Consider the following 27813-nt stretch of genomic DNA (forward strand, 5'->3'; position numbering starts at 1 on the left):
GCTCGAATAACTTTTGTACCCTAGAACTTGGGTTGATCAAACTTGGTATGCTGATGCATCATGGGATGGGACGTGTCATATATCAAAGTCAGGTCACCCTGACCTTGAATTAGACCATTGACTCCTATGATAGTGAAACACTGTTTAATTTGTGTTCAGTGCATAACTTTTGTACCATAGCACTTAGATTGACAAAACTTTGTAAGCAGAAGCATCATACTGACCTTGAGTTTGACCTCTATGATAGTACAACATTGTCTGATTTCTGTATGGTGCATATTTATTGTACTGTAGCACTTATATTGACATACTTTGTATGCAGAAGCATGATTGGATCAGGATGTGTCAAATACCAAAATCTGGTCATTCTAACCTTGACCCTTGACTCCTATGATAGTTATTTGTCTTAGGGTCATAACTGTCCCCTGGAAAATTAAGTGTACAGATGCATTATTAGAAGATGAATTGTCAGTAAGATTATGTCATTGTGGTTTGAGCTTTGACCCCAAAAAAGTTGATTTACCTTTAACATTGATTCCAGCAAAATTATTTCTGAATATGTATGATATATTTACCTCTGGAAATTAAGCAAACAACATTCAATGATAAAGAGTTTTTTCAATGGTTTCCAAAGAAGCCTATTACTTGGAATTTATTTATCTTTAACAGATATTAGTTGAAAAATTACAAATAATAAAAAATCCCAATATTTTTTAATTTGTTCTAATATTGAAAAACACTATTTCATGATGAAGATGAAGAAATCAATTAATATTGATATTACAGGGGATTAATACCTATTTTGTCAATAAAAGAAATACATTTTATACCTTTTTCACATGTTTAATAAATTGAAACTACAATAGAAACATGATAAAATTTCAGAATAACAAAAAAAATTGTTTGCACGTTAAATAGAGATATTTCCTCGGAGATTATAAAGATTAATATTATATAGAAAAGTGTGAATCTACACCTATAGATTCTCTCCATCCTAATAATCTGTTATATTAGATCAATATTATCCTGTTCCTATCAAGTTGACAGCAATATTGCTTCCAACATATTGGTCCCCTGGGCTTTCAACAGAAATTTAGAAAGAAATTTATTTTAATTGGTCTCTGGTTAGAAGCACCTGTCAGATTAACTTATTTTCTTGCTAAATGAATTTGTCAAATAGAATTTATGTTTTATTTCTAGCATATGTTTTGTAACCTTTCTTTTATGCATAACAGTTTGTATCAAAAATAGTGTTTAATTAATAAATTTCATTCAAATTAACTTTTGCATGCACTCACACATTTTATACGAATGGCTAAAAACAGGGATTATATCAGTATTTTGTTGATGTCATAGCTAATAACTGCACCACAGTGGATTCTTAAAGATATTAAATTTCTGTTAAAGACGTCTTAATTTTATAATTCATCTTGTTCCAGAATCGTCTTAATTTGCTAGCTGTTACCATTTTATTTCCATTGTATACAGAGACTGAGAGATACATCATGTATCATTTTCATCAAGGGGAACCTTTTAAAATTTCATTTCCCAAATATATTAACTGCTTCAAGTTAAGTCTTGAAAAATGCACATGCTATTTATGGATTATTTTTCTTTAGTACTATCAGTTAAATTGTCATATTCAAATGTTATTGACAATTACAGAAAAGAAATAAATAGAAATTCTGTTTGAAAACAAAAATAAACAGTATAAAACATGGTGAAATGTACCTTATCATCAATTTTGTTGAGTTATTTTGGTGGTATTCGGTAAACTGAAACAAGTAACAGTCTTTTTTATTCAAGTAATGAAAATTGAAAAGAAAAATTGATATATCATTCTTCAAGTAAGTAGATGTGACAGGAAATGCCATGCAAATGAAAACAACACTTGTTGAAAACAACAGATGGGGATCCAGGATTTTGAAAAAGGGGGAGCCAAACTAGGCAGGGTTAGGAGTTTGAAATATTAAGTACCTGTCTTTGTAAAAAGCATGCAGAGGGTGATTCATGACATGTCACAAAAGTATTTTTTTTTGCCCTTTATCATAAGAACACAAGTAGATGAGTAAAATTCTGTCTTTTTTCCCTGTATAATGTGCGTTTCCATGGTAACAGTCAGAACAACATTTTGCCCGAAAAGGTGAAAAAAGTAGCTTTTGAAAATTGAAAAATAAGGGATATTAAAGTATCGTTGCAATAAAGTTAAGAAATACAAACAATAAGCATTTTTACATTGTTGACAAACAAAACTCCAAACTATTCAAAAACGTTTAAATTTTGAATTTACTCAATAGTTTGTTTCCATAGCAACCATTTAAAAATATGCTAAAATTCGATAATAAAAAATTTCAAAAATCGCTAAATTTTATTTCTGTTTATCTCCCAAGACCAACAATACCTTAACATGTCACTGACAAATTTTGAAAGACAACATATTATATATTCATGAAATGAAAAGAAAGTCATACGTTTTTTTTTCTTTAAAAAAATATTTTCATTAAAAAATTGTCAATTTTCACAAAAATCCAGATTTCCATACAGATAAACAATCAAAGATCTTGAACTTAATGAGCCAAACTCATCCATTTATATGTGTAATTCGGACACACATTTGTTAATTATAAATGAGAATATATATGATTTATGAAGATATATTGGTACAGAATGAAAATTAATCACTCTGGGTATTTCAAAATTATAAAATTTATTTAAAAATAAAAAGTTTATGCATTTTCCATATATTTAGCTTCATAAAGTGGTGCCAGGCCCACTGCCCTCTAAATCTGCATCTGTAAGTTGGATGTTTAAAGTGCTTTTCAGGATTTACCTTCATCAGAAATGCTCAAACCCAAAATTTTGAAAGCTATAAGTGTGTAAAAATACTGAAATACCTGAGGAGACCAAAAGAGACCTAAAAAGAAGAGCCAAATCTGGCTCATTGCTAAATCTATCATCAAAAAGTATGTTATATGTCATGTTAGTACTGAAGCACTGACTACAGAGGTGATGATACCCTGACTATCAATCTACCTATAATGATATAGTGCTTGAAAATGAGATTAATACTCTTCTATTTTTATGAGTCCAATTAAGAGTTTTTCTGGTTTAATGTAGATCATGAACAAGTGTAAGCCAATGATGTATAATTTATTCTATGAATATGTGTTCTCAAATTATAGATCCAATGTAAAATTTTAAGTTCACAATACAAAAATTAAAGCAAAGTGTACTCCTCAGTGCTCACAATTACTTGATTCTTCAAAAAATAATTTATCTGTTCATTTTTATACGACCTTGAAAAAATTTTTGAGGTCGTATATTGGTATGACGTTGGCGTCGGCAGCGTCGTCGTCATCCGAAGACACATTGGTTTTCACACAATAACTTTAGTTTAAGTGAATGGATCTCTATGAAATTTTACCATAAGGTTCAATACCACACAAGGAAGGTTGGGATTGATTTTGGGGATTATGGTACCAACAATTAAGGAATTAGGGGCCAAAAATAAGCATTTTTCTAGTTTCCAGAAAATAACTTGTGGAACGGTGTATGGATCTCTCTGAAATTATACCACAAGTTTCCATACCACAAAGGGATGGTAAGAATTTGCTTTGGGGGGTTATGGCTCAAACCGTTTAGGAATTAGGGAAAAAAAAAGGGGGGAAAACAAGGTTGTCCTGGTTAATGGACAAATACTTTAGTACCAAACATAATTAAAAGCAGTGTAAGGGAGGTAATTCAAATGCATCATTTGAATTACATCCCTTACACTGCTTTTTAATTATGTATAAAGTAATGGTTTATGAACAATTAAGACAATTTAAAAGCAGTGTAAGGGAGGTAATCCAAATACAACGTTTTGATTACCTCCCATACACTGCTTTTTAATTATGTTTAAAGAAATGCATATTTATAAAGGAAGACCAGTAAAAATATCTGCAAATGTTGCATCTTTTTTTTTTTACACAAAAATCCATATGAAAGATTTGCCACCATATTTTAAATTCTATTATAAAATAGATTAAGTTAGCACTGTGGTAAATTTAAACTGGTAATTATGGTTGCAAACTCCATTGAAAATTTGAATTGAGATTATGACCATATCTTGAGGGAAAAAATTTTTTTGGGGGAAAAAGGGGGGAGGGGTAAAAAGAAATTGTGGGGGGTCAATTTTTTCTCATTTCAGATTTCAGAAATTAAAAAAGAAAAATTCTTCAAATATTATTTTTTGCAAAAAAAAAGTGTGTGGGGGGGGGGGTTAATACGCAACAGCATAGTGTATTGCACAAAAGCAAAAAATTGAATATAAATTCAAATCATATAACCAATTCTATGTTCTTTGACTACAGTTATTCTGTGTCAGAAACCTTTTATGTGTCAAATATTTAATTACAATCCAAATTCAGACCTGTATCAAGCCGAATATTGGGTCCATTTTTGCCCCAACTGTTCAGGGTTGGACCTCTGCGTTCGTATCCAGCTGCGCTCGGCGAAGCAATTTATTCTTGATTGTATTTAATTATCTTTCATAACACAAGTATATATAAGTTCCACAGTTACAGTCATGAACTATAAGAATAATTATTTGTTTAAATTGTCAATGAAGTTACTTAAATATTATTAATTCATATGCTAATAGCGTGTTAAGATATTTTCTTATTAAAGAATTTCTTTTCTTAATATTCCACAAAAATAATAAAATTTATTAGTAATATTCTCTATTCGTTCAATTTTTACAAGCACTGAATGATGTATTGCTGCAACCTGAAGTTGAATATGATTTATTCATTGATTGATTAATGTTTAAAGCCACTTTCTACACTATTGTGCTATTTCTTGGCGGTCAGTTTTTATTGGTGGAGGAAGCCAGAGTGCCAAAATAGATATGAATTATCTGATTAATAGCTGAGCTTTGAAAATATAATTTATTGATTATTTTCAAAGGAGGTAAAGAAAAAAATTATTAGAAGTCTATACCGAGAATCCTCATTAAAATACATTAAGAGTAATAAAATAATACTGATAATTTTTGTTTTCTTTTACAGAGAAGGTGATATGACATTAAAAAACATGGATGATTTGAGTTCAGAAAAATATGATGCCTTAATACAAAGTTTTATTGAAAACAGTGAAGAATTTTCATTGGAACATTTACAGAACTGTATACAAGACCCAGTGCTAAAAGTACCCGTAGTGGCAGATTCAAAGTAAGATACACAAGTTTCTCAAAAACGAATTTTAGTAAACTTTACAATTTTAGTTAATTTTCATGAACACCTGTTGGTCCTTCCAATGTCATCGTTCATGTCACTCAAGTAAAGAGTTACTACTGAATGTTACTAATACAAGCACACTTTCTGGTCATACGATGACATGAGTTCATTACAAGCACACTTTCTGGTCATACGATGACATGAAATCATTACAAGCACACTTTCTGGTCATACGATGACATGAGTTCATTACAAGCACACTTTCTGGTCATACAATGACATGAGTTTATTACAAGCACTCTTTCTGGTCATATGATGACATGAATTCATTACAAGCACACTTTCTGGTCATATGATGACATGAATTCATTACAAGCAAACTTTCTGGTCATACGATGACATGAGTTCATTACATGCACACTTTCTGGTCATATGATGACATGAATTCATTACAAGCACACTTTCTGGTCATATGATGACACGAATTCATTACAAGCACACTTTCTGGTCATATGATGACATGAGTTCATCACAAGCACACTTTCTAGTCATACAATGACATGAGTTCATTACATGCACACTTTCTGGTCATATGATGACATGAGTTCATACAAGCCCACTTTCTGGTCATACAATGACATGATTTCGTTACAAGCACACTTTCTGGTCATACGATGACATGATTTCATTACAAGCACACTTTCTGGTCATACAATGACATGAGTTCATTACATGCACACTTTCTGGTCATACAATGATATGAGTTCATTACATGCACACTTTCTGGTCATACAATGACATGAGTTCATTACAAGCACACTTTCTGGTCATACAATGACATGAGTTCATTACATGCACACTTTCTGGTCATACAATGACATGAGTTCATTACAAGCACTTTTTCTGGTCATATGATGACATAAATTCATTACAAGCACACGTTCTGGTCATATGATGACATGAATTAATTACAAGCACACTTTCTGGTCATACAATGACATGAGTTCATTACAAGCACACTTTCTGGTCATATGATGACATTAGTTTTTTACAAGCACACTTTCTGGTCATACGATGACATGAGTTCGTTACAAGCATACTTTCTAGTCATACGATGACATAAGTTCATTACAAGCATACTTTTTAGTCATATGATGACATAAGTTCATTACAAGCACACTTTCTAGTCATACCATGACATGAATTCATTACATGCACACTTTCTAGTCATATGATGACATGAGTTCATTACAAGCACACTTTCTTGTCATACAATGACTTGAGTTAAGAATTTTTAAGCAGGTCTTTACAAAGAATCAAATACATAAGAGGAATGTGTATAATGCAGTGCACTAGACAAAGAGTTCTGATTTCCCAGGAGTTCTTTATCATATGGCTGTCATTTTATGTAAAATATAATATTATAAAGCGTTAGATATGATCTTTATGAAATCTGCAGTAAGTGTGTAGTTGATGTTAAAAACTATGTCTGACTGGTTCAAATAATTTTTTTACAACTTTAAGCGTGACAATTAAATCTCAATTATCAAAAATGAAGAACAAATGACATTTGCAATATGTAAATAAGGAGTTGGGGTATGATTTCCAATGAAACAACTATCCATTAAAGTTAACTAAACAGTAGATCTACAAAAGTAAAAAAAAATTTAATCAAGTCACATGTATATATCCCTTTCAATATTTGAAAAGAGATGTATGTATGTTCAAGTCAGATCGCCCAGGCTCAGTAGCACCATGGATGCTTTGTATGAATTATAGATGAGTTTCACACACTTGGAGTTACGTTTAGGATTATATACTTTTCCCAAAATGATGGAATTTTTTCCATTATTGAGATAATGAGCTGCTTTAAGGTTTATTAGTGTGTAGATTGGGTACTGACTGAGTTTAAATATCATTAGGGATCACACACTTTTCATGGACAATATGGCCTTTGACCTTTAATTAAACTCAGAATTTTACCTTAAATGGGAGAAAACAAGGGCATGAGAGAAACCATACATGTATATATCATTTTTCTTGCAGAGTTTTAAAACTGTTCGGTGTTAAAACAAAATTTTACAGGTAAATCTAAATGAAATTCATCTGAATGCAAACAGTTCCACCAAAGAATTTTCATTTTAATGACTAGCAATTAAAATAGCATTTTTATTGATGGGTTTTATACATTTTAACATCACTTTATGTGAAAAAACTTTGCTAAGTACATATTAGTTCCATGTGATACTGCCAAAAATTTTATGTCCTGCTCCCACAATTTTATCATCATGCTTCCCTAGGGAAAAGTATATACAAGTATCAATAAATATTTCAAAAACTAGCATATTGATAAGAATTATTTTACATCATACTGATGAAGGATATTGGTAGACGAAATATTTATTGACACTTGTATTCACTCTTTCTTTTTTTTATTTTGGTATTGCTTTGTACATTTTTAAGGCGTATATTTAATTTATTAATTAATTATATATAGTAATGTTCTTTATAATAATCCAACGCCCTCATAATAAAGACTGTTGTCTATTATATAGATGTTTGACATATATCTATACCTAGATATATTCATCTTAATTGAAATCAGATAATTTAGGGTGGAAATTGCTGATGACAAAAAAAAATAATGGCAGGGAAAAATACTCAAATGTTCTATATTTTAGTTCATAATTAATAAAAAATAACAAATAATTTAACAATTCTTTTTGATCCATTTTATTTTCAGTTTTTAATCTCATGCACCAGAAAATGCTAAATGCTTCATGTTGTACTTTTTTCATTATTTGCTTAGTCATGTTGGTTAAAGATATAATCAATAGTTAATGATAATTACCTTGCAGATGAATTGAAATGATAAAATTGTGTTATTGATACGGAAAAGTAAAATTTTTTTTAACATTTTGTATTCTGTAAACCTACTTATTTCATGGATACTTTACTTCCTGTTTAGATCTTACCGGCTGACTTTTGTCGAGTCTGTGACTTTTGTCGCAGAAAGCTCGATATAGGGATAGTGATCCGGCAGGGGCGGCGTTAACTAACTACTTAAAAGCTTAATATTTCAGAAAGTAGAAAACCTGGATGCTTCATACTTTGTATATAGATGCCTTATGTTATGAAGTTTCTGTCTGTCATATGTCCTTTCTCCTTGACCTCATTTTCATGGATCAGTGACTACTTGAAAAAAAAGTTAAGATTTTTTGTAATGTTAATTTCTCTCTTATTATAAGTAAATAAACTCATCATAGATACCAGGATTAAATTTGTATTTACGCCAGACGCGCGTTTCGTCTACAAAAGACTCATCAGTGACGCTCGATTCCAAAAAAGTTAAAAAGGACAAATAAAGTACGAAGTTGAAGAGCATTGAGGACCAAAATTCCTAAAAGTTTTGCCAAATACAGCTAAGGTAATCTATTCCTGAGGTAGAAAAGCCTTAGTATTTCAAAAATTCATAAGTTTAAAAGGATAACTATATTTGGTATGTGCGTACCTTGCACGGTCCTCATGCCTGTCAGACAGTTTTCACTTGACCTCGATCTCATTTCATGGATCAGTGAACAACGTTAAGTTTTTGTGGTCAAGTCCATATCTCAGATACTATAAGCAATAGGTCTACTATATTTGGTGTATGGAATGATTGTAAGGTGTACATGTCGAACTTGCAGGTCATCTCACCTTGACCTCATTTTCATGGTTCCTTGGTCAATTTTAATTTTTCCTGGTTGTTTGTTTCTTAGATACTATATTTGATATGTCAACTATATTTGATCCATGGAATGATTGTAAAGTGTACATGTCTGTCTGGCAGGGTTCATCTGACCTTGTCCTCATTTTCATGATTCATTGGTCAATATAAAGTTTTCGTGGTTTGGTCTTTTTCTTGTATACTATAAGCAATGTATGGAATGATTGTAAGGTGTACATGTATTTCTGGCTTAGTTTATCTGACTTTGGCTTATTTTCTTGGATCATGTTAGGTTAATGTGATACTTGTAGTAAAACTTTATATTTAGGGCTATCAACATAAAATCAATGGTTGTAAAGCAGGCGAGACATTTCAGCGTGTGCACTCTTGTTAAAATTTTCTATGTATTTATATTAGGAAAGATCAAGTATTTTCATACTTGTGGCAATTATAAAAGCATTATTTTTCTACCCGCTAAAATGAATTGTTGCAAAAATGAGTTGATTTACAGTATTATTAAAAAGAAAATTCATGTCACATATGCTATGTTTAGTATTATCTAGACTTGACTGACTTTCAACATACTATTCAGTAAAAATTAGTTATGCAGGCAAGCTTAAAGCATTCAGACATCCACTCCCTTTTATATAAAAATATGTTATAAATGTTTAATTTGTGTCAAATTTATCCCAACAATCTTACAATATAATGTTCGTCCTTCCATTTACCTATATCCCCTGCTCGGTTGCTCCGTAATTTTCGTATCACGCCTTTGAGACATGAGCAGGCATTATCCGCATTGTCACAATGTCTGAGGAGAAGTTATCAAGTTTGCTTTCACCAAGCGTAAAGCTGTCAACAAGAGGGGGAAAAAGACCAGTAATCGGACAATAAACAGATTATCTTGCCTCAGCAGGATTCAAATCCATGTCCATGACATCTTGATAACTTTATATATATTGTACTGTTTATTTTCAGACCAAACTTTGTTATATTTTACCATCAGACTAATAAGAATGACTATGCTGTGTTAAAGAAGATAAGTCGTTGCTTTGGATTATTTTGGGTAGCAGATCACCCTCCAAGGAACCAGTTTAGAGGAGTCATAAGGTTAGAAAGTTTAAATTAATCTTCAGATACTGTTTTCAACATCAATGGTAATTGTTTTTACTAGATACTTGATATTGAATTCATTTTAAAATATCTGGTGAAAACCATTGAAAACAGTAGTAATTATACCTCCAGCAAGCAAAGAATGTTCATCTGTCATTCTGTCTCTCCATCCGTCCATCCCGCACCATATCTAGGGAGTAACGGTTGTACCTTAGAACTTAGGTTGACCAAACATGGTATGCCGATGCATCATGGGAAGCTGGTGTGTCACATGTCAACATCCGATCTCTGACCTAGACTATGACTTTTGACCCCTATGATAGTAAATCTTGTCTGATCTTGTCTGATTGGTGTCTGAGCATAACTGTTGTACTGTAAAACTAAGGTTGACCAGATTTGGTATGTAGATGAATCATGGGACATCGATGTGTCACTGTAACATTAACTTTGACCTTTGACCCTTATGATAGTAAAACTTTGTGTGGTATCTGAGATATAACTGTGATACCATAGAACTTAGGTTGCCCAAACTTGGTAGTGGATGCATTATTGGAACCATACTAAATTTAGGTCATTATGACCTTGACTTTGACCCCCATTTTTAATATCTTGAAGTTTTCTTTTTTTGAACATGGACTTGAATGTTGTTAATTAAGACTCACAATTTGGACAGTTGTCAGGGATTCTTTTTGATAAATGTAAGCATTAAATTCAGAATACAAATTGAAAAATTTAGTTCTTGTCAGTTTTTGAGATTTGCCAATTATCATTGTATGATTATGCATATATCATTATGCCAACAAATGACCTTTTAAAATAGATTATATTACAAAGAAAAATTAGTTTGGGAATGTTTAAGACTGAAAAGGGCTTTGTGTCCATGAGCTAGAAGGTCAACACATCAAATATTCATTTCTCATCTAAAAATAGCAGATCAAACTTTAAACAATAATTAACTATGAGGTTTAGCACAATCTGCATTACCAATTCAATAGTCCAATTCTATATTAAAAAACACCATTCTAGAATACATTTGTTTGAATGCTAAGTTGACAATAATATGGAAACAGAAGTCAGTTAAACTCAGAAACCAGTTTTAAAATTTTTAAATAAGAATCAGAATATTTAATTTTGACCTGGGTTAATAATTTCAGACAAAGTCATTTAATATTGATTATGAACCGAAAGCCACTTTCTTCAGCTTCCTTTGTCTGTAGTACTCTGTACTTCTAAATTAAGGGCTTCTAAAAATCAATACATTTATGCTGATTCAAATATTGACATCATATGTCATTAATCAACAGTGTCAATCAGTCAGCATGAAGCTAAAATTCTGTGCAGCCAAGTTAACAAATATGTGGAGATATATGTAGTTGTTTTGCTTTATATTCTATCACTTTATTACTGTGCACAAACTATAGAATTGAAATAATCATTGAATAGTAAATGATTATATCCACTTACAAGACACCATTCTGACCCTTATTAGAACCAGTCAAATGCAAGCATTACAAAATAATTATATAAGAACCAGTCAATTGCAAGCAATATATAATAATTCTATAAGCACCATTCAATTTTACAGTACAAGGATTCCACTGATATTCCTAACTATTACATTTGTTGTAATTTAATACAAGTACCATTATTTGTAAGTCAAATAAAAACTGCACATTTCACATGTGACATCTGACATCATACAACCAACTGTATGTTGTTAAGACATTGTCAACAATGCTACATCAAAACTGAGTAAGAATACATAGTCATAGAAAGAGATAGAGCTCTTCAGTTAGCATTTCTACTTAAAAAGCCAATGTTATATAAAAAGCATTTTTTTTACATAAAAGGTCAATGTTCTATAAAAAGCATTTCCCACATAAAAAGACAATGTTATATGAAAAGCATTTTCCACATAAAAAGCCAATGTTAAATTAAAAGCATTTTCTACATAAAAGGCCAATGTAAAAATCATTTTCTACCTAAAAAGCCAATGTTATATAAAAAGTATTTTCTACCTAAAAAGCCAATGTTATATAAAAAGCATTTTCTACATAAAAAGCCAATTTTTTATATAAAAAGTATTTTCTACCTAAAAAGCCAATGTTATATAAAAAGCATTTTCTACCTAAAAAGCCAATTTTTTATATAAAAAGCATTTTCTACATAAAAAGCCAATGTTAAATAAAAAGTATTTTCTACGTAAAAAGCCAATGTTATATAAAAAGTATTTTCTACATAAAAAGCCAATGTTATATAAAAAGTATTTTCTACATAAAAAGCCAATTTTATATAAAAAGCATTTTCTTCAAAAAAAGCCAATGTTTTATAAAAAGCATTTTCTTCAAAAAAAGCCAATGTTATATAAAAAGCATTTTCTTCAAAAAAAGCCAATGTTATATAAAAAGCATTTTCTTCAAAAAAAGCCAATGTTATATAAAAAGCATTTTCTACCTAAAAAGCCAATGTTATATAAAAAGCATTTTCTTCAAAAAAAGCCAATGTTTTATAAAAAGCATTTTCTTCAAAAAAAGCCAATGTTATATAAAAAGCATTTTCTACCTAAAAAGCCAATGTTATATAAAAAGCATTTTCTTCAAAAAAAGCCAATGTTATATAAAAAGCATTTTCTACATAAAAAGCCAATGTTATATAAAAAGTATTTTCTACCTAAAAAGCCAATGTTATATAAAAATCATTTTCTACATAAAAAGCCAATTTTTTATATAAAAAGTATTTTCTACCTAAAAAGCCAATGTTATATAAAAAGCATTTTCTACCTAAAAAGCCAATTTTTTATATAAAAAGCATTTTCTACATAAAAAGCCAATGTTATATAAAAAGTATTTTCTACATAAAAAGCCAATTTTTTATATAAAAAGTATTTTCTACATAAAAAGCCAATGTTATATAAAAACTATTTTCTACATAAAAAGCCAATGTTATATAAAAAGTATTTTCTACATAAAAAAAACAATGTTATATAAAAAGCATTTTCTTCAAAAAAAGCCAATGCCATATAAAAAGCATTTTCTTCAAAAAAAGCCAATGTTATATAAAAAGCATTTTCTTCAAAAAAAGCCAATTTTTTATATAAAAAGTATTTTCTACCTAAAAAGCCAATGTTATATAAAAAGCATTTTCTACCTAAAAAGCCAATTTTTTATATAAAAAGCATTTTCTACATAAAAAGCCAATGTTATATAAAAAGTATTTTCTACATAAAAAGCCAATTTTTTATATAAAAAGTATTTTCTACTTAAAAAGCCAATGTTATATAAAAAGCATTTTCTACATAAAAAGCCAATGTTATATAAAAAGTATTTTCTACATAAAAAGCCAATGTTATATAAAAAGCATTTTCTTCAAAAAAAGCCAATTTTTTATATAAAAAGTATTTTCTACCTAAAAAGCCAATGTTATATAAAAAGCATTTTCTTCAAAAAAAGCCAATTTTTATATAAAAAGTATTTTCTACCTAAAAAGCCAATGTTATATAAAAAGCATTTTCTTCAAAAAAAGCCAATGTTATATAAAAAGCATTTTCTTCAAAAAAAGCCAATGTTATATAAAAAGCATTTTCTTCAAAAAAAGCCAATTTTTTATATAAAAGGTATTTTCTACCTAAAAAGCCAATGTTATATAAAAAGCATTTTCTACCTTAAAAGCCAATGTTATATAAAAAGTATTTTCTACATAAAAAGCCAATGTTATATAAAAAGCATTTTCTTCAAAAAAAGCCAATTTTTTATATAAAAAGTATTTTCTACCTAAAAAGCCAATGTTATATAAAAAGCATTTTCTACCTAAAAAGCCAATTTTTTATATAAAAAGTATTTTCTACATAAAAAGCCAATTTTTTATATAAAAAGTATTTTCTACATAAAAAGCCAATGTTATATAAAAAGCATTTTCTACATAAAAAGCCAATGTTATATAAAAAGTATTTTCTACATAAAAAGCCAATGTTATATAAAAAGCATTTTCTTCAAAAAAAGCCAATGTTATATAAAAAGCATTTTCTTCAAAAAAAGCCAATGTTATATAAAAAGCATTTTCTTCAAAAAAAGCCAATTTTTTATATAAAAAGTATTTTCTACCTAAAAAGCCAATGTTATATAAAAAGCATTTTCTACCTAAAAAGCCAATTTTTTATATAAAAAGCATTTTCTACATAAAAAGCCAATGTTATATAAAAAGTATTTTCTACATAAAAAGCCAATTTTTTATATAAAAAGTATTTTCTACTTAAAAAGCCAATGTTATATAAAAAGCATTTTCTACATAAAAAGCCAATGTTATATAAAAAGTATTTTCTACATAAAAAGCCAATGTTATATAAAAAGCATTTTCTTCAAAAAAAGCCAATTTTTTATATAAAAAGTATTTTCTACCTAAAAAGCCAATGTTATATAAAAAGCATTTTCTTCAAAAAAAAGCCAATGTTATATAAAAAACATTTTCTTCAAAAAAAGCCAATTTTTTATATAAAAAGTATTTTCTACCTAAAAAGCCAATGTTATGTAAAAAGCATTTTCTACATAAAAAGCCAATGTTATATAAAAAATATTTTCTACATAAAAACCCAATGTTATAAAAAAAGTATTTTCTACATAAAAAGCCAATGTTATATAAAAAGCATTTTCTACCTAAAAAGCCAATTTTTTATATAAACAGCATTTTCTACATAAAAAGCCAATGTTATATAAAAAGTATTTTCTACATAAAAAGCCAATGTTATATAAAAAGTATTTTCTACATAAAAAGCCAATTTTATATAAAAAGCATTTTCTTCAAAAAAAGCCAATGTTATATAAAAATCATTTTCTACCTAAAAATCCTATTTTTTATATAAAAAGCATTTTCTACCTAAAAAGCCAATTTTTAGCTCACCTGGCCCGAAGGGCCAAGTGAGCTTTTCTCATCACTTGGCGTCCGTCGTCCGTCGTCGGCGTTAACTTTTTACATTTTGAACTTCTTCTAGAGAACCACTGAATGGAATGAAACCAAACATGGCATGAATGTTCCTTATGAGGTGCTGACCAAGTGTTGTTACTTTGTAGCCGATCCATCATCCAAGATGGCCGCCAGCGGGGGACTTAGTTTAACATAGGACCCTATGGGAAATGCATACAAATGACTTCTTTTAGAGAACCACTGAATGGAATGTAACAAAACATAGCATGAATGTTCCTTACAAGGTGCTGACCAAGTGTTGTTACTTTGTAGCTGTTCCATCATCCAAAATGGCCACCAGTGAGGGACTTAGTTTAACATAGGACCCTATGGGAAATGCATACAAATGACTTCTTTTAGAGAACCACTGAATGGAATGAAACAAAACATAGCATGAATGTTCATTAGGAGGTGCTGACCAAGTGTTGTTACTTTGTAGCTGATCCATCATCCAAGATGGCCGCCAGCGGAGGACTTAGTTTAACATAGGACCCTATGGGAAATGCATACAAATGACTTCTTTTAGAGAACCACTGAATGGAATGAAACAAAACATAGCATGAATGTTCCTTACAAGTTGCTGACCAAGTGTTGTTACTTTGTAGCTGTTCCATCATCCAAAATGGCCGCCAGTGAGGGACTTAGTTTAACATAGGACCCTATGGGAAATGCATACAAATGACTTCTTTTAGAGAACCACTGAATGGAATGAAACAAAACATAGCATGAATGTTCATTAGGAGGTGCTGACCAAGTGTTGTTACTTTGTAGCCGATCCATCATCCAAGATGGCCGCCAGCAGGGGACTTAGTTTAACATAGGACCCTATGGGAAATGCATACAAATGACTTCTTTTAGAGAACCACTGAATGGAATGTAACAAAACATAGCATGAATGTTCCTTACAAGATGCTGACCAAGTGTTGTTACTTTGTAGCTGTTCTATCATCCAAAATGGCCGCCAGTGAGGGACTTAGTTTAACATAGGACCCTATGGGAAATACATACAAATGTCTTCTTTTATTGAACCACTGAACGGAATGAAACCAAACATGGTATGAATGTTCCTTATGAGGCGCTGACCGAGTGTTGTTACTTTGAAGCCAATCCATAATCCAAGATGGCCGCCAGCGGGGGACTTAGTTTAACATAGGACCCTATGGGAAATACATACAAATGTCTTCTTTTAGAGAACCACTGAATGGAATAAAACCAAACATGGTATGAATGTTCCTTGTGAGGTGCTGACTGAGTGTTGTTACTTTGAAGCCGATCCATAATCCAAGATGGCCGCCAGCAGGGGACTTAGTTTTAACATAGGACCCTATGGGAAATACATACAAATGTCTTCTTTTAGAGAACCACTGAATGGAATGAAACCAAACATTGCATGAATGTTTCTTATGAGGTGCTGACCGAGTGTTGTTACTTTGAAGCCGATCCATAATCCAAGATGGCTGCCAGCGGGGGACTTAGTTTAACATACCACCCTATGGGAAATACATACAAATGTCTTCTTTTAGAGAACCACTGAATGGAATGAAACCAAACATGGTATGAATGTTCTTTATGAGGTGCTGACCGAGTGTTGTTACTTTGAAGCCGATCCATAATCCAAGATGGATGCCAGCGGGGGACTTAGTTTAACATGGGACCCTATGGGAAATACATACAAATGTCTTCTTTTAGAGAACCACTGAATGCAATGAAACCAAACATGGCATGAATGTTCCTTATGAGGTCTTGACTAAGTGTTGTTACTTTGAAGCCGATCCAAAATCCAAGATGGCCGCCAGAGAGGGACTTAGTTTAACATAGGACCCTATGGGAAATACATACAAATGTCTTCTTTTAGAGAACCACTGAATGCAATGAAACCAAACATGGCATGAATGTTCCTTATGAGGTGCTGACCAAGTGTTGTTACTTTGAAGCTGATCCATCATCCAAGATGGCAGCCAGCGGGGGACTTAGTTTAACATAGGACCCTATAGGAAATACATACAAATGTCTTCTTTTAGAGAACCACTGAATGCAATGAAACCAAACATGGCATGAATGTTCCTTATGAGGTGCTGACCAAGTGTTGTTACTTTGAAGCTGATCCATCATCCAAGATGGCAGCCAGCGGGGGACTTAGTTTAACATAGGACCCTATGGGAAATACATACAAATGTCTTCTTTTAGAGAACCACTGAATGCAATGAAACCAAACATGGCATGAATGTTCCTTATGAGGTGCTGACCAAGTGTTGTTACTATGAAGCCGATCCATAATCTAAGATGGCCGCCAGCGGAGGACTTAGTTTAACATAGGACCCTATTAGAAATACGTACAAATGTTTTCTTTTAGAGAACCATTGAATGGAATGAAACCAAACATGGCATGCATGTTCCTTTTGAGGTGCTGACCAAGTGTTGTTACTTTGAAGCTGATTCTTCATCCATGATGGCTGCCAGATGGGGACAATGTTTAACAAAGGACCCTATGGATGATACATACAAATGTCTTCTTTTAGAGAACCACATACTGAATGGATTGAAACCAAACATGGCATGAATGTTCCTTATGAGGTGCTGACTAAGTTTTGTTACTTTGAAGCTGATCCTTCATCCATGATGGCCGCCAATAGGGGGACTTCCTTTAACATAAGACCCTATGGGAAATACATACAAATGCTTCTTCTAGAGGTGCACTGAATGGAATGAAACCAAAACATGGCATAAATGTTTCTTATGAGGTGCTGATTAAGTGTTGCTTTTTTGTTGCTGATTTACTGTTCAAGATGGCCACCAGGATTTTTTATTAAATTACAGGACCAATATTAAACCAAATTTGGCCTCACTCATTATTAGGGTATCTGTTATGATTTTAATCTATTTTTACATGATTTCCAAAACCAAAATAGAATCAGGTGAGCGACACAGGCTCTTGAGAGCCTCTAGTTTATATAAAAAGCATTTTCTACATCAAAAGCCAATGTTATATAAAAAGTATTTTCTACATAAAAAGCCAATGTTATATAAAAAGCATTTTCTTCAAAAAAAGCCAATGTTATATAAAAAGCATTTTCTTCAAAAAAAGTCAATGTTATATAAAAAGCATTTTCTTCAAAAAAAGCCAATGATATATTAAAAGCATTTTCTACATCAAAAGCCAATGTTATATAAAAAGCATTTTCTACATCAAAAGCCAATGTTATATAAAAAGTATTTTCTACTTAAAAATACAATGTTATATTAAAAGAATTTTCTACATTAAAGCCAATGTTATATAAAAAGCATTTTCTTCAAAAAAAGCCAATGTTATATAAAAAGAATTTTCTACTTTAAATTCAATGTTATATTAAAAGAATTTTCTACATTAAAAGCCAATGTTATATAAAAAGAATTTTCTACATTAAAAGCCAATGTTATATAAAAAGCATTTTCTACTTAAAAATACAATGTTATATTAAAAGAATTTTCTACATTAAAAGCCAATGTTATATAAAAAGAATTTTCTACTTAAAAATACAATGTTATATTAAAATAATTTTCTACATTAAAAGCCAATGTTATATAAAAAGCATTTTCTACATCAAAAGCCAATGTTATATAAAAAGCATTTTCTTCAAAAAAAGCCAATGTTATATAAAAAGAATTTTCTACATAAAAAGCCAATGTTATATAAAAAGCATTTTCTTCAAAAAAAGCCAATGTTATATAAAAAGCATTTTCTACATCAAAAGCAAATGTTATATAAAAAGCATTTTCTTCAAAAAAAAGCCAATGTTATATAAAAAGCATTTTCTTCAAAAAAAGCCAATGATATATTAAAAGCATTTTCTACATCAAAAGCCAATGTTATATAAAAAGCATTTTCTACTTAAAAATACAATGTTATATAAAAAGCATTTTCTACATAAAAAGCCAATGTTATATAAAAAGCATTTTCTTCAAAAAAATACAATGTTATATAAAAAGCATTTTCTACATAAAAAGCCAATGTTATATAAAAAGCATTTTCTACATCAAAAGCTAATGTTATATAAAAAGCATTTTCTTCTAAAAAAGCCAATGTTATATAAAAAGCATTTTCTACATCAAAAGCCAATGTTATATAAAAAGCATTTTCTTCAAAAAAAGCCAATGTTATATAAAAAGTATTTTCTTCAAAAAAAGCCATATTATATAAAAAGCATTTTCTTCAAAAAAAGCCAATGTTATATAAAAAGAATTTTCTACATAAAAAGCCAATGTTATATAAAAAGCATTTTCTACATCAAAAGCCAATGTTAGATAAAAAGCATTTTCTTCAAAAAAAGCCAATGTTATATAAAAAGAATTTTCTACATAAAAAGCCAATGTTATATAAAAAGCATTTTCTTCAAAAAAAGCCAATGTTATATAAAAAGCATTTTCTACATCAAAAGCCAATGTTATATAAAAAGCATTTTCTTCAAAAAAAGCCAATGTTATATAAAAAGTATTTTCTTCAAAAAAAGCCAATGTTATATAAAAAGCATTTTCTTCAAAAAAAGCCAATGTTATATAAAAAGAATTTTCTACATTAAAAGCCAATGTTATATAAAAAGCATTTTCTACATCAAAAGCCAATGTTATATAAAAAGCATTTTCTTCAAAAAAAGCCAATGTTATATAAAAAGAATTTTCTACATAAAAAGCCAATGTTATATAAAAAGCATTTTCTTCAAAAAAAGCCAATGTTATATAAAAAGCATTTTCTACATCAAAAGCAAATGTTATATAAAAAGCATTTTCTTCAAAAAAAGCCAATGTTATATAAAAAGCATTTTCTTCAAAAAAAGCCAATGATATATTAAAAGCATTTTCTACATCAAAAGCCAATGTTATATAAAAAGCATTTTCTACTTAAAAATACAATGTTATATAAAAAGCATTTTCTACATAAAAAGCCAATGTTATATAAAAAGCATTTTCTTCAAAAAAATACAATGTTATATAAAAAGCATTTTCTACATAAAAAGCCAATGTTATATAAAAAGCATTTACTACATCAAAAGCCAATGTTATATAAAAAGCATTTTCTTCTAAAAAAGCCAATGTTATATAAAAAGCATTTTCTACATCAAAAGCCAATGTTATATAAAAAGCATTTTCTTCAAAAAAAGCCAATGTTATATAAAAAGTATTTTCTTCAAAAAAAGCCAATGTTATATAAAAAGCATTTTCTTCAAAAAAAGCCAATGTTATATAAAAAGCATTTTCTTCAAAAAAAGCCAATGATATATTAAAAGCATTTTCTACATCAAAAGTCAATGATATATAAAAAGCATTTTCTTCAAAAAAAGCCAATGTTATATAAAAAGTATTTTCTACATAAAAAGCCAATGTTATATAAAAAGCATTTTCTTCAAAAAAAGCCAATGTTATATAAAAAGCATTTTCTTCAAAAAAAGCCAATGTTATATAAAAAGCATTTTCTACATCAAAAGCCAATGTTATATAAAAAGCATTTTCTTCAAAAAAAGCCAATGTTATATAAAAAGCATTTTCTACATCAAAAGCCAATGTTATATAAAAAGCATTTTCTTAAAAAAAAAGCCAATTTTATATAAAAAGCATTTTCTTCAAAAAAAGCCAATGTTATAAAAAAGCATTTTCTTCAAAAAAAGCCAATGTTATATAAAAAGCATTTTCTTCAAAAAAAGCCAATGATATATTAAAAGCATTTTCTACATCAAAAGCCAATGATATATAAAAAGCATTTTCTTCAAAAAAAGCCAATGTTATATAAAAAGTATTTTCTACATAAAAAGCCAATTTTATATAAAAAGCATTTTCTTCAAAAAAAGCCAATGTTATATAAAAAGCATTTTCTTCAAAAAAAGCCAATGATATATTAAAAATATTTTCTACATCAAAAGCCAATGATATATAAAAAGCATTTTCTTCAAAAAAAATCCAATGTTATATAAAAAGTATTTTCTACATAAAAAGCCAATGTTATATAAAAAGCATTTTCTACTTAAAAATACAATGTTATATAAAAAGCATTTTCTACATCAAAAGCCAATGTTATATAAAAAGCATTTTCTACATCAAAAGCCAATGTTATATAAAAAGCATTTTTTACATAGAAAGCCAATGTTATATTAAAAGCATTTTTTAGCAAAAAATCCAATGTTACATAAAACGCATTTTCTACATAAAAAGCCAATGTTATATCAAAAGCATTTTCTACTTAAAAAGCCAATGTTATATAAAAAGCATTTTCTACTTAAAAAGCCAATGTTATATAAAAAGCATTTTCTTCAAAAAAAGCCAATGATATATTAAAAATATTTTCTACATCAAAAGCCAATGATATATAAAAAGCATTTTCTTCAAAAAAAATCCAATGTTATATAAAAAGTATTTTCTACATAAAAAGCCAATGTTATATAAAAAGCATTTTCTAACTAAAAATCCAATGTTATATAAAAAGTATTTTCTACAAAAAAAGCCAATGTTATATAAAAAGTATTTTCTACATAAAAATCCAATGTTATATAAAAAGTATTTTCTACATTAAAAGCCAATGTTATATAAAAAGCATTTTCTTCAAAAAAAGCCAATGATATATTAACAGCATTTTCTACATAAAAAGCCAATGTTATATTAAAGCATTTTCTACTTAAAAATACAATGTTATATAAAAAGCATTTTCTACATCAAAAGCCAATGATATATAAAAAGCATTTTCTTCAAAAAAAGCCAATGTTATATAAAAAGTATTTTCTACATAAAAAGCCAATGTTATATAAAAAGCATTTTCTACATCAAAAGCCAATGATATATAAAAAGCATTTTCTTCAAAAAAAGCCAATTTTTTATATAAAAAGTATTTTCTACCTAAAAAGCCAATGTTATATAAAAAGTATTTTCTACATAAAAAGCCAATTTTTTATATAAAAAGCATTTTCTACATAAAAAGCCAATGTTATATAAAAAGTATTTTCTACATAAAAAGCCAATGTTATATAAAAAGTATTTTCTACATAAAAAGCCAATTTTTTATATAAACAGCATTTTCTACATAAAAAGCCAATGTTATATAAAAAGCATTTTCTACCTAAAAAGCCAATTTTTTATATAAACAGCATTTTCTACATAAAAAGCCAATGTTATATAAAAAGTATTTTCTACATAAAAAGCCAATGTTATATAAAAAGTATTTTCTACATAAAAAGCCAATGTTATATAAAAAGTATTTTCTACATAAAAAGCATTTTCTACATAAAAAGCCAATGATATATTAAAAGCATTTTCTACATCAAAAGCCAATGTTATATAAAAAGCATTTTCTACATAAAAAGCCAATGTTATATAAAAAGTATTTTCTACCTAAAAAGCCAATGTTATATAAAAAGCATTTTCTTCAAAAAAAGCCAATGATATATTAAAAGCATTTTCTACATAAAAAGCCAATGTTATATAAAAAGCATTTTCTACTTAAAAATACAATGTTATATAAAAAGCATTTTCTACATCAAAAGCCAATGTTATATAAAAAGCATTTTGTACATCAAAAGCCAATGTTATATAAAAAGCATTTTTTACATAGAAAGCCAATGTTATATTAAAAGCATTTTTTAGCAAAAAATCCAATGTTACATAAAACGCATTTTCTACATAAAAAGCCAATGTTATATCAAAAGCATTTTCTACTTAAAAAGCCAATGTTATATAAAAAGCATTTTCTACATAAAAAGCCAATGTTATTTAAAAAGCATTTTCTACATAAAAAGCCAATGTTATATAAAAAAAAGCATTTTCTACATTAAAAGCAAATATTATACAAAGTATATAATCTTACAATTTAAATATAAAAAAATATTCAAATTGTCACAGAACAACACCAAAAAAATAAACTAATGTGCATTGTTAATTAATGTGTTGTTTGATCTTTAGTTGAATATTACAAGTCTATCTCCAGGGCTATTATAATTTTTTTTTATCTCTGGCCCATTTATTGATGTTGCAGTTTATTGATTATTTTTCTTAATAGCCATAGTTTAAATTAAAATGAGCATCATTTTTCTACACAAATACATTGAAGGGTTGTTCTGGTTAAATTTGATTGAATTTATTTATGACAAGTCTTCTCAACCCTGACCAATTACTACTTGTAAGATAACTGTTTTGTCAGCTCTCAGTATATGTATATATTTATTTACATATTTGTTTTACAAACAATGATAAAAAAAATCCTTAACTTGTGTGCTGCTATAACATTTTGATTCCAGTAGCTGTTTGCATGACCTCTCTTACTTAAAAACAGACTGCAACACCAACATGCCTCATTACCAGGAAAGGTTTTTATTGTGGGAGGTTAAAATTCCAAAAAATAAATAAAATGATATGATTGAGGAAAAATTTTATTTTTGTGGATATTTGATATCTTGGTTTTGCCAAAGTCTGTACTCACTGTGATTTTAAGATGAAGAACAGCAATAAAAGCGCTGTTCCTTTGCTTTTTATGTTTTTTGCCGTGCATGTACTAATTTTGTGTCATGGATGGATAGTTTTTTGGATGCCCCATATCCTTTCTTTCTATTAAACAAGTCTAAAGAAAATTTATAATAAGTTTGACATTTAAATTCATGGTTTACTTTTATCCACAAAATTCACACACAAATAATAATGAATACACAGTATATAGATAGATGACATTTTGATTTATGTTTGTATTTGGGTGTGTGAAGGTTTGGAAGCTACTGTTGTTTTAGTTTACCATTAAATAACAGAATTTTTTCAAACATTGACTAAATGTAGGAAAGTGTTAGATTAGTTTTATTGATATTAAAGAAATTTCTTGGTATTCCTAAACGGAAGATTTTACTATATACACACAGAAGAAGAAGTATACTTAACAACAAAATTATTTTCATTTACCTGTGTATAACATGACGCAGGTTTCTTCAAAAGTGATGATTTTCTAAAAATTGTTTGACATTTCACAGTGATATCATACTTTAACTTTGTTTAAACCTGTTTATTTACTTTTGACTTTAATTATTTATCCCTTGTAATTTTTTATTAACTGTCAAATTTATTCGTTCATTGTGTGTTAATTTACGTTTTTTGATTGAGTTAAGCCTTCCAATTGATATTTTATAGTGTGTTTTTCTATGTTGTGATGTTATACTATTGTTTCAGAAAAGGGAGAAGGTTTGGTACCATTAAAACGTTTAATCCCGCTGCAAATGTTTGCACCTATCCTAAGTCAGGAATCTGATTACAGTAGTTGTCGTCTGTTTATGTAGTTCATACATGTTTCTCGTTACTCGTTTTTATATAGATTAGAACGTTGGTTTTTCCTTTTGAATGGTTTTACACTAGTAATTTTTTGGGGCCCTTTATAGCTTGCTGTTCGGCGTGAGCCAATGCTCCATGTTGAGGGCCGTACCTTGACCTATAATGGTTTACTTTTATAAATTGTAACTTGGATGGAGAGTTGTCTCATTGGCACTCATACCACATCTTCCTATATCTATATAAATTGTGATATGTTCAAAAATATAGTAAAAATGAAAGGTTTTCAAGCTATATGTTGTGAAAAAAATAACATATTTTGTATGTATGATACACAGAAAAAGTACTATTATGCGAATAGAGGGTAAACTAAATGGTAGAAATTTAAAATAAAATATGAGATGATTGCTTTTTTTGAAATGCTTTTAGAATCGGAAATGATAAAATGGGTTTGCAGTACGTTTTTTCCTGTTATAACAGAAAATAATTTAATTTTGGATGTAACACATCTTCTGATTGGCTGAAAGTGTTTTGTCTATCAGCTCATAGACATAATTTTGTCATGTGACTATGACGTCATTAACATTTTACTCCTTAAAAATGGAATTTTGAATTAAATTATAAGGAATGACTAATATTTTTGCTGTCTATTCGAAATAACCTCAAAAATGTGGTGATCACTTTTAAATAACCCGCTACGCAGGTTAATCAGTGTGCACCACATTTTTTATGTTAATTTTTCATAGACAGAAAAAATATTACAGTCATTCCTTAAATAGAAAAAAATTCCTGTAGATTCCTTTATGAATTATAAAAATTCTGACTTAACTCTCCTTAATACGCTAGGTAAAGCAAATTCGAAATCTTGCAATAATATTCTATCTTTGTAAAAGTATTGATAATTACAAGATAAAATCACATAAATTTGTTCATTTAATGAAAATTCTTAATAGTAAATTGCATTCCTGAAAATATATTTACTGACTTGATTGAAAATCTAGACCTATTGTGTTCTGTTATTTTGCAATCCTAGATGACAAAGGACTCCAATAATACCTTAAGCTAATTCAAAGGTGAGACTAAAAACTACCTAGTTTCAATTGCATGTGATGTATTAAAAGACAATTGCTAAAGAAGTCAGAAAAAAATATAAGTCCATGCACTTGTTTTGGAGATTTAATCATTTAAAAATTTGTCAGAAAATAGGAGTTCTCTTGATTCTTCATATATTTTGTATAGAGATCATTTCACTGTAAAAATCTTCTCAAAATGACAAGTATATAACCATATTTGTAAGGATGTTGGTAAATATTTATTTAGTGCAATAAGCAAAGAGAAGTGGGGGCAAAATTTTCTTACACTATTATTATAAATAAAAAAAAAATGGAGGAGCTAAAATTATATTTATGAAAGGCTGACATGGCCAGCAAACATTCACATTGCTTTATATCTTTTCCAATTGTATTATACTCCTAGCTTTTTATATTAAACATGTGACATAGTGATCACATGTACTCCTAATGATTTCCCCAAGTACCAATGAAGTATGAAAGCATGTAAATGCATGCCATGATTCAACTGTGTGTATATGTTGTAAATGAACTACACGTTTGGGAATGGTAATTTCTAGATCAATAGAAATTAAATGATATAATATTTGATTTTGACATGATTTGTATAATTATTACCAGGATATGTAGTTAGAGGGTACATTTCTCATTTCATTACGGCATTGTATAAGTAATTACTCTAATGGAGAATCAGATTTACCCTGTAGGAAAGTAAACTCCATTTTACAAATGGGAAAAGAGCATCTGATAATTATTAAGTAATAGGATGGCAGTTTGTTCTTGTATTGAATGCAATCAAAAGGCGACATTTTTTTAATTTATAGTTTAGAATCATTGTATAGCTGTATTGTGTCATATGCAGTATGATTCCAATAGTTGAAAGGCCTAAACACTACTTACATATTATGTAACACCAAATATGATACGATGCAGGTAATATCTTACCCTGAAGAAAATACAAAAACCACATTCATAAGTTAAAAGTTTGATTGATCCAGTAATAGAAGGATTTTAACAGCATATATGATATTATTAATGCAGTGTCAGATATTCTCAAATTCCTAATGATTTTACAATATACAGATTTGTGAAAACATATTACGCTCATAAATTAATTGAGAACACATCCTGAATTAATTGTTGGTGTCAAAATTAATGAAAAATGACTACCTATGAACATTTTCTTTGTATGCATCTGTCTTTTTGTCTTAGTGGGGCCTTGTGACAATTTACAAGTGTTTTTCTGTTTTAAAAACTGTAAATTAAAACTTGAATCTGTGAACATAATTTTCATAAAATTATAAATTTGCAAATGAAAAGAAAATTTAAATCATACTTAGTGACCCTCTGACATTGTCAAACATTAAGCTCAGTTTATCAACTGAAAAGAAAATGATTTCTTTCTAAACTTAATCCAATATTTTTGTTTGTTTATCACCATACCTGAGAATATGATTTGAAATTTACACACAACTGTTTCAATCTTTCCATTTCTCAGAATTCTAAGAGCTAAAAGAGGTGATTTTTCAAAATGAAAAAAACTCTGGTAATCTTTTAATGAAATAATAATTAAAACTACTTCAAGTTCAAGCAATTCATGTTCTACATTTCTACATTTCTATCTTTGTGTTTTCTGTTTTCATTGCACTTGTAATTTTAGATTGCACCTTTGTAATCTCTCTCTCTCTCTCTTTTTATATGACCGCAAAAAAATTGCGTTTGTATATATGGAAGTTTTTAAAGACCTTGACTGGCGTTTGTATATTGATGAATAACTTTAGTATAAGTGAATGGATCTCTATGAAATTTAACCACAAGGTTCAATAGCACAAAAGGAAGGGTGGGAGTGTTTAGGAATTAGGGGTCAAAAAGGGGCCAAAAAAAGCATTTTTCTAGTTTCCGGACAATAACTTGTGTATAAGTGTATGGATCTCTATGAAATTGTATCACAAGGTTCCATACCTCAAAGGGAAGGTTGGGATTGACTTTGGGGGTTATGGCCAAAACCGTTCAGGAATTAGGTGCAAAAAAAGGGGGAAAAACAAGGTTTTTCTGGTTAATGGACAATTATTTAAGTATTAGTCAATGGATCTCTATGAAATTGTACCACAAGGTTCCATACCACACACAAAAGGTTGGGGTCATTATTTGGGTTATGGCTTTAATCCTTAAGAAACTAGAGGCCAAATAGGGGCCAAAAACAAGACTTTTCTAATACTGGCTAAGCTGGTTCTAACATAAATTATTTCTGATCTATATAAAGAAACAAATACTGATATGGCAGGAGATACACACCAAACAGGGTGTGTAAATTATTATATTTAGTTTGTAAACAGATTTGCTATGTATTGCGCAACAGCAAGAAATCTTCAATTGAAAATAAATACAAATCTTTTAACCAATTTCAATGAGGATTAATTTAAAGTCTTGAATTGTTTGAGGTTTTTCTATGTATTACTATATTGGATATTTGGACATTTTTAGATAGGTC

At 29.1% G+C, this 27813-nt stretch overlaps 1 protein-coding gene across 2 annotated transcripts in view; it reads left to right on the forward strand.

The window, feature by feature from the left end:
* Positions 1-27813, forward strand: part of LOC127727200 (protein O-linked-mannose beta-1,2-N-acetylglucosaminyltransferase 1-like) — an 87893-nt gene that overhangs the window by 48648 nt on the left and 11432 nt on the right. For both annotated transcript variants that reach the window (XM_052234652.1, XM_052234653.1), the window contains 2 exons: positions 5049-5210; positions 9901-10032. In XM_052234652.1, coding sequence (XP_052090612.1) covers positions 5049-5210; positions 9901-10032 — 294 coding nt within the window. The remainder of the gene's footprint in view (positions 1-5048; positions 5211-9900; positions 10033-27813) is intronic.

This window comes from Mytilus californianus, unplaced genomic scaffold (genome assembly GCF_021869535.1).
Source record: "Mytilus californianus isolate M0D057914Y unplaced genomic scaffold, xbMytCali1.0.p SCAF_19, whole genome shotgun sequence".
Classification (NCBI taxonomy): domain Eukaryota; kingdom Metazoa; phylum Mollusca; class Bivalvia; order Mytilida; family Mytilidae; genus Mytilus; species Mytilus californianus.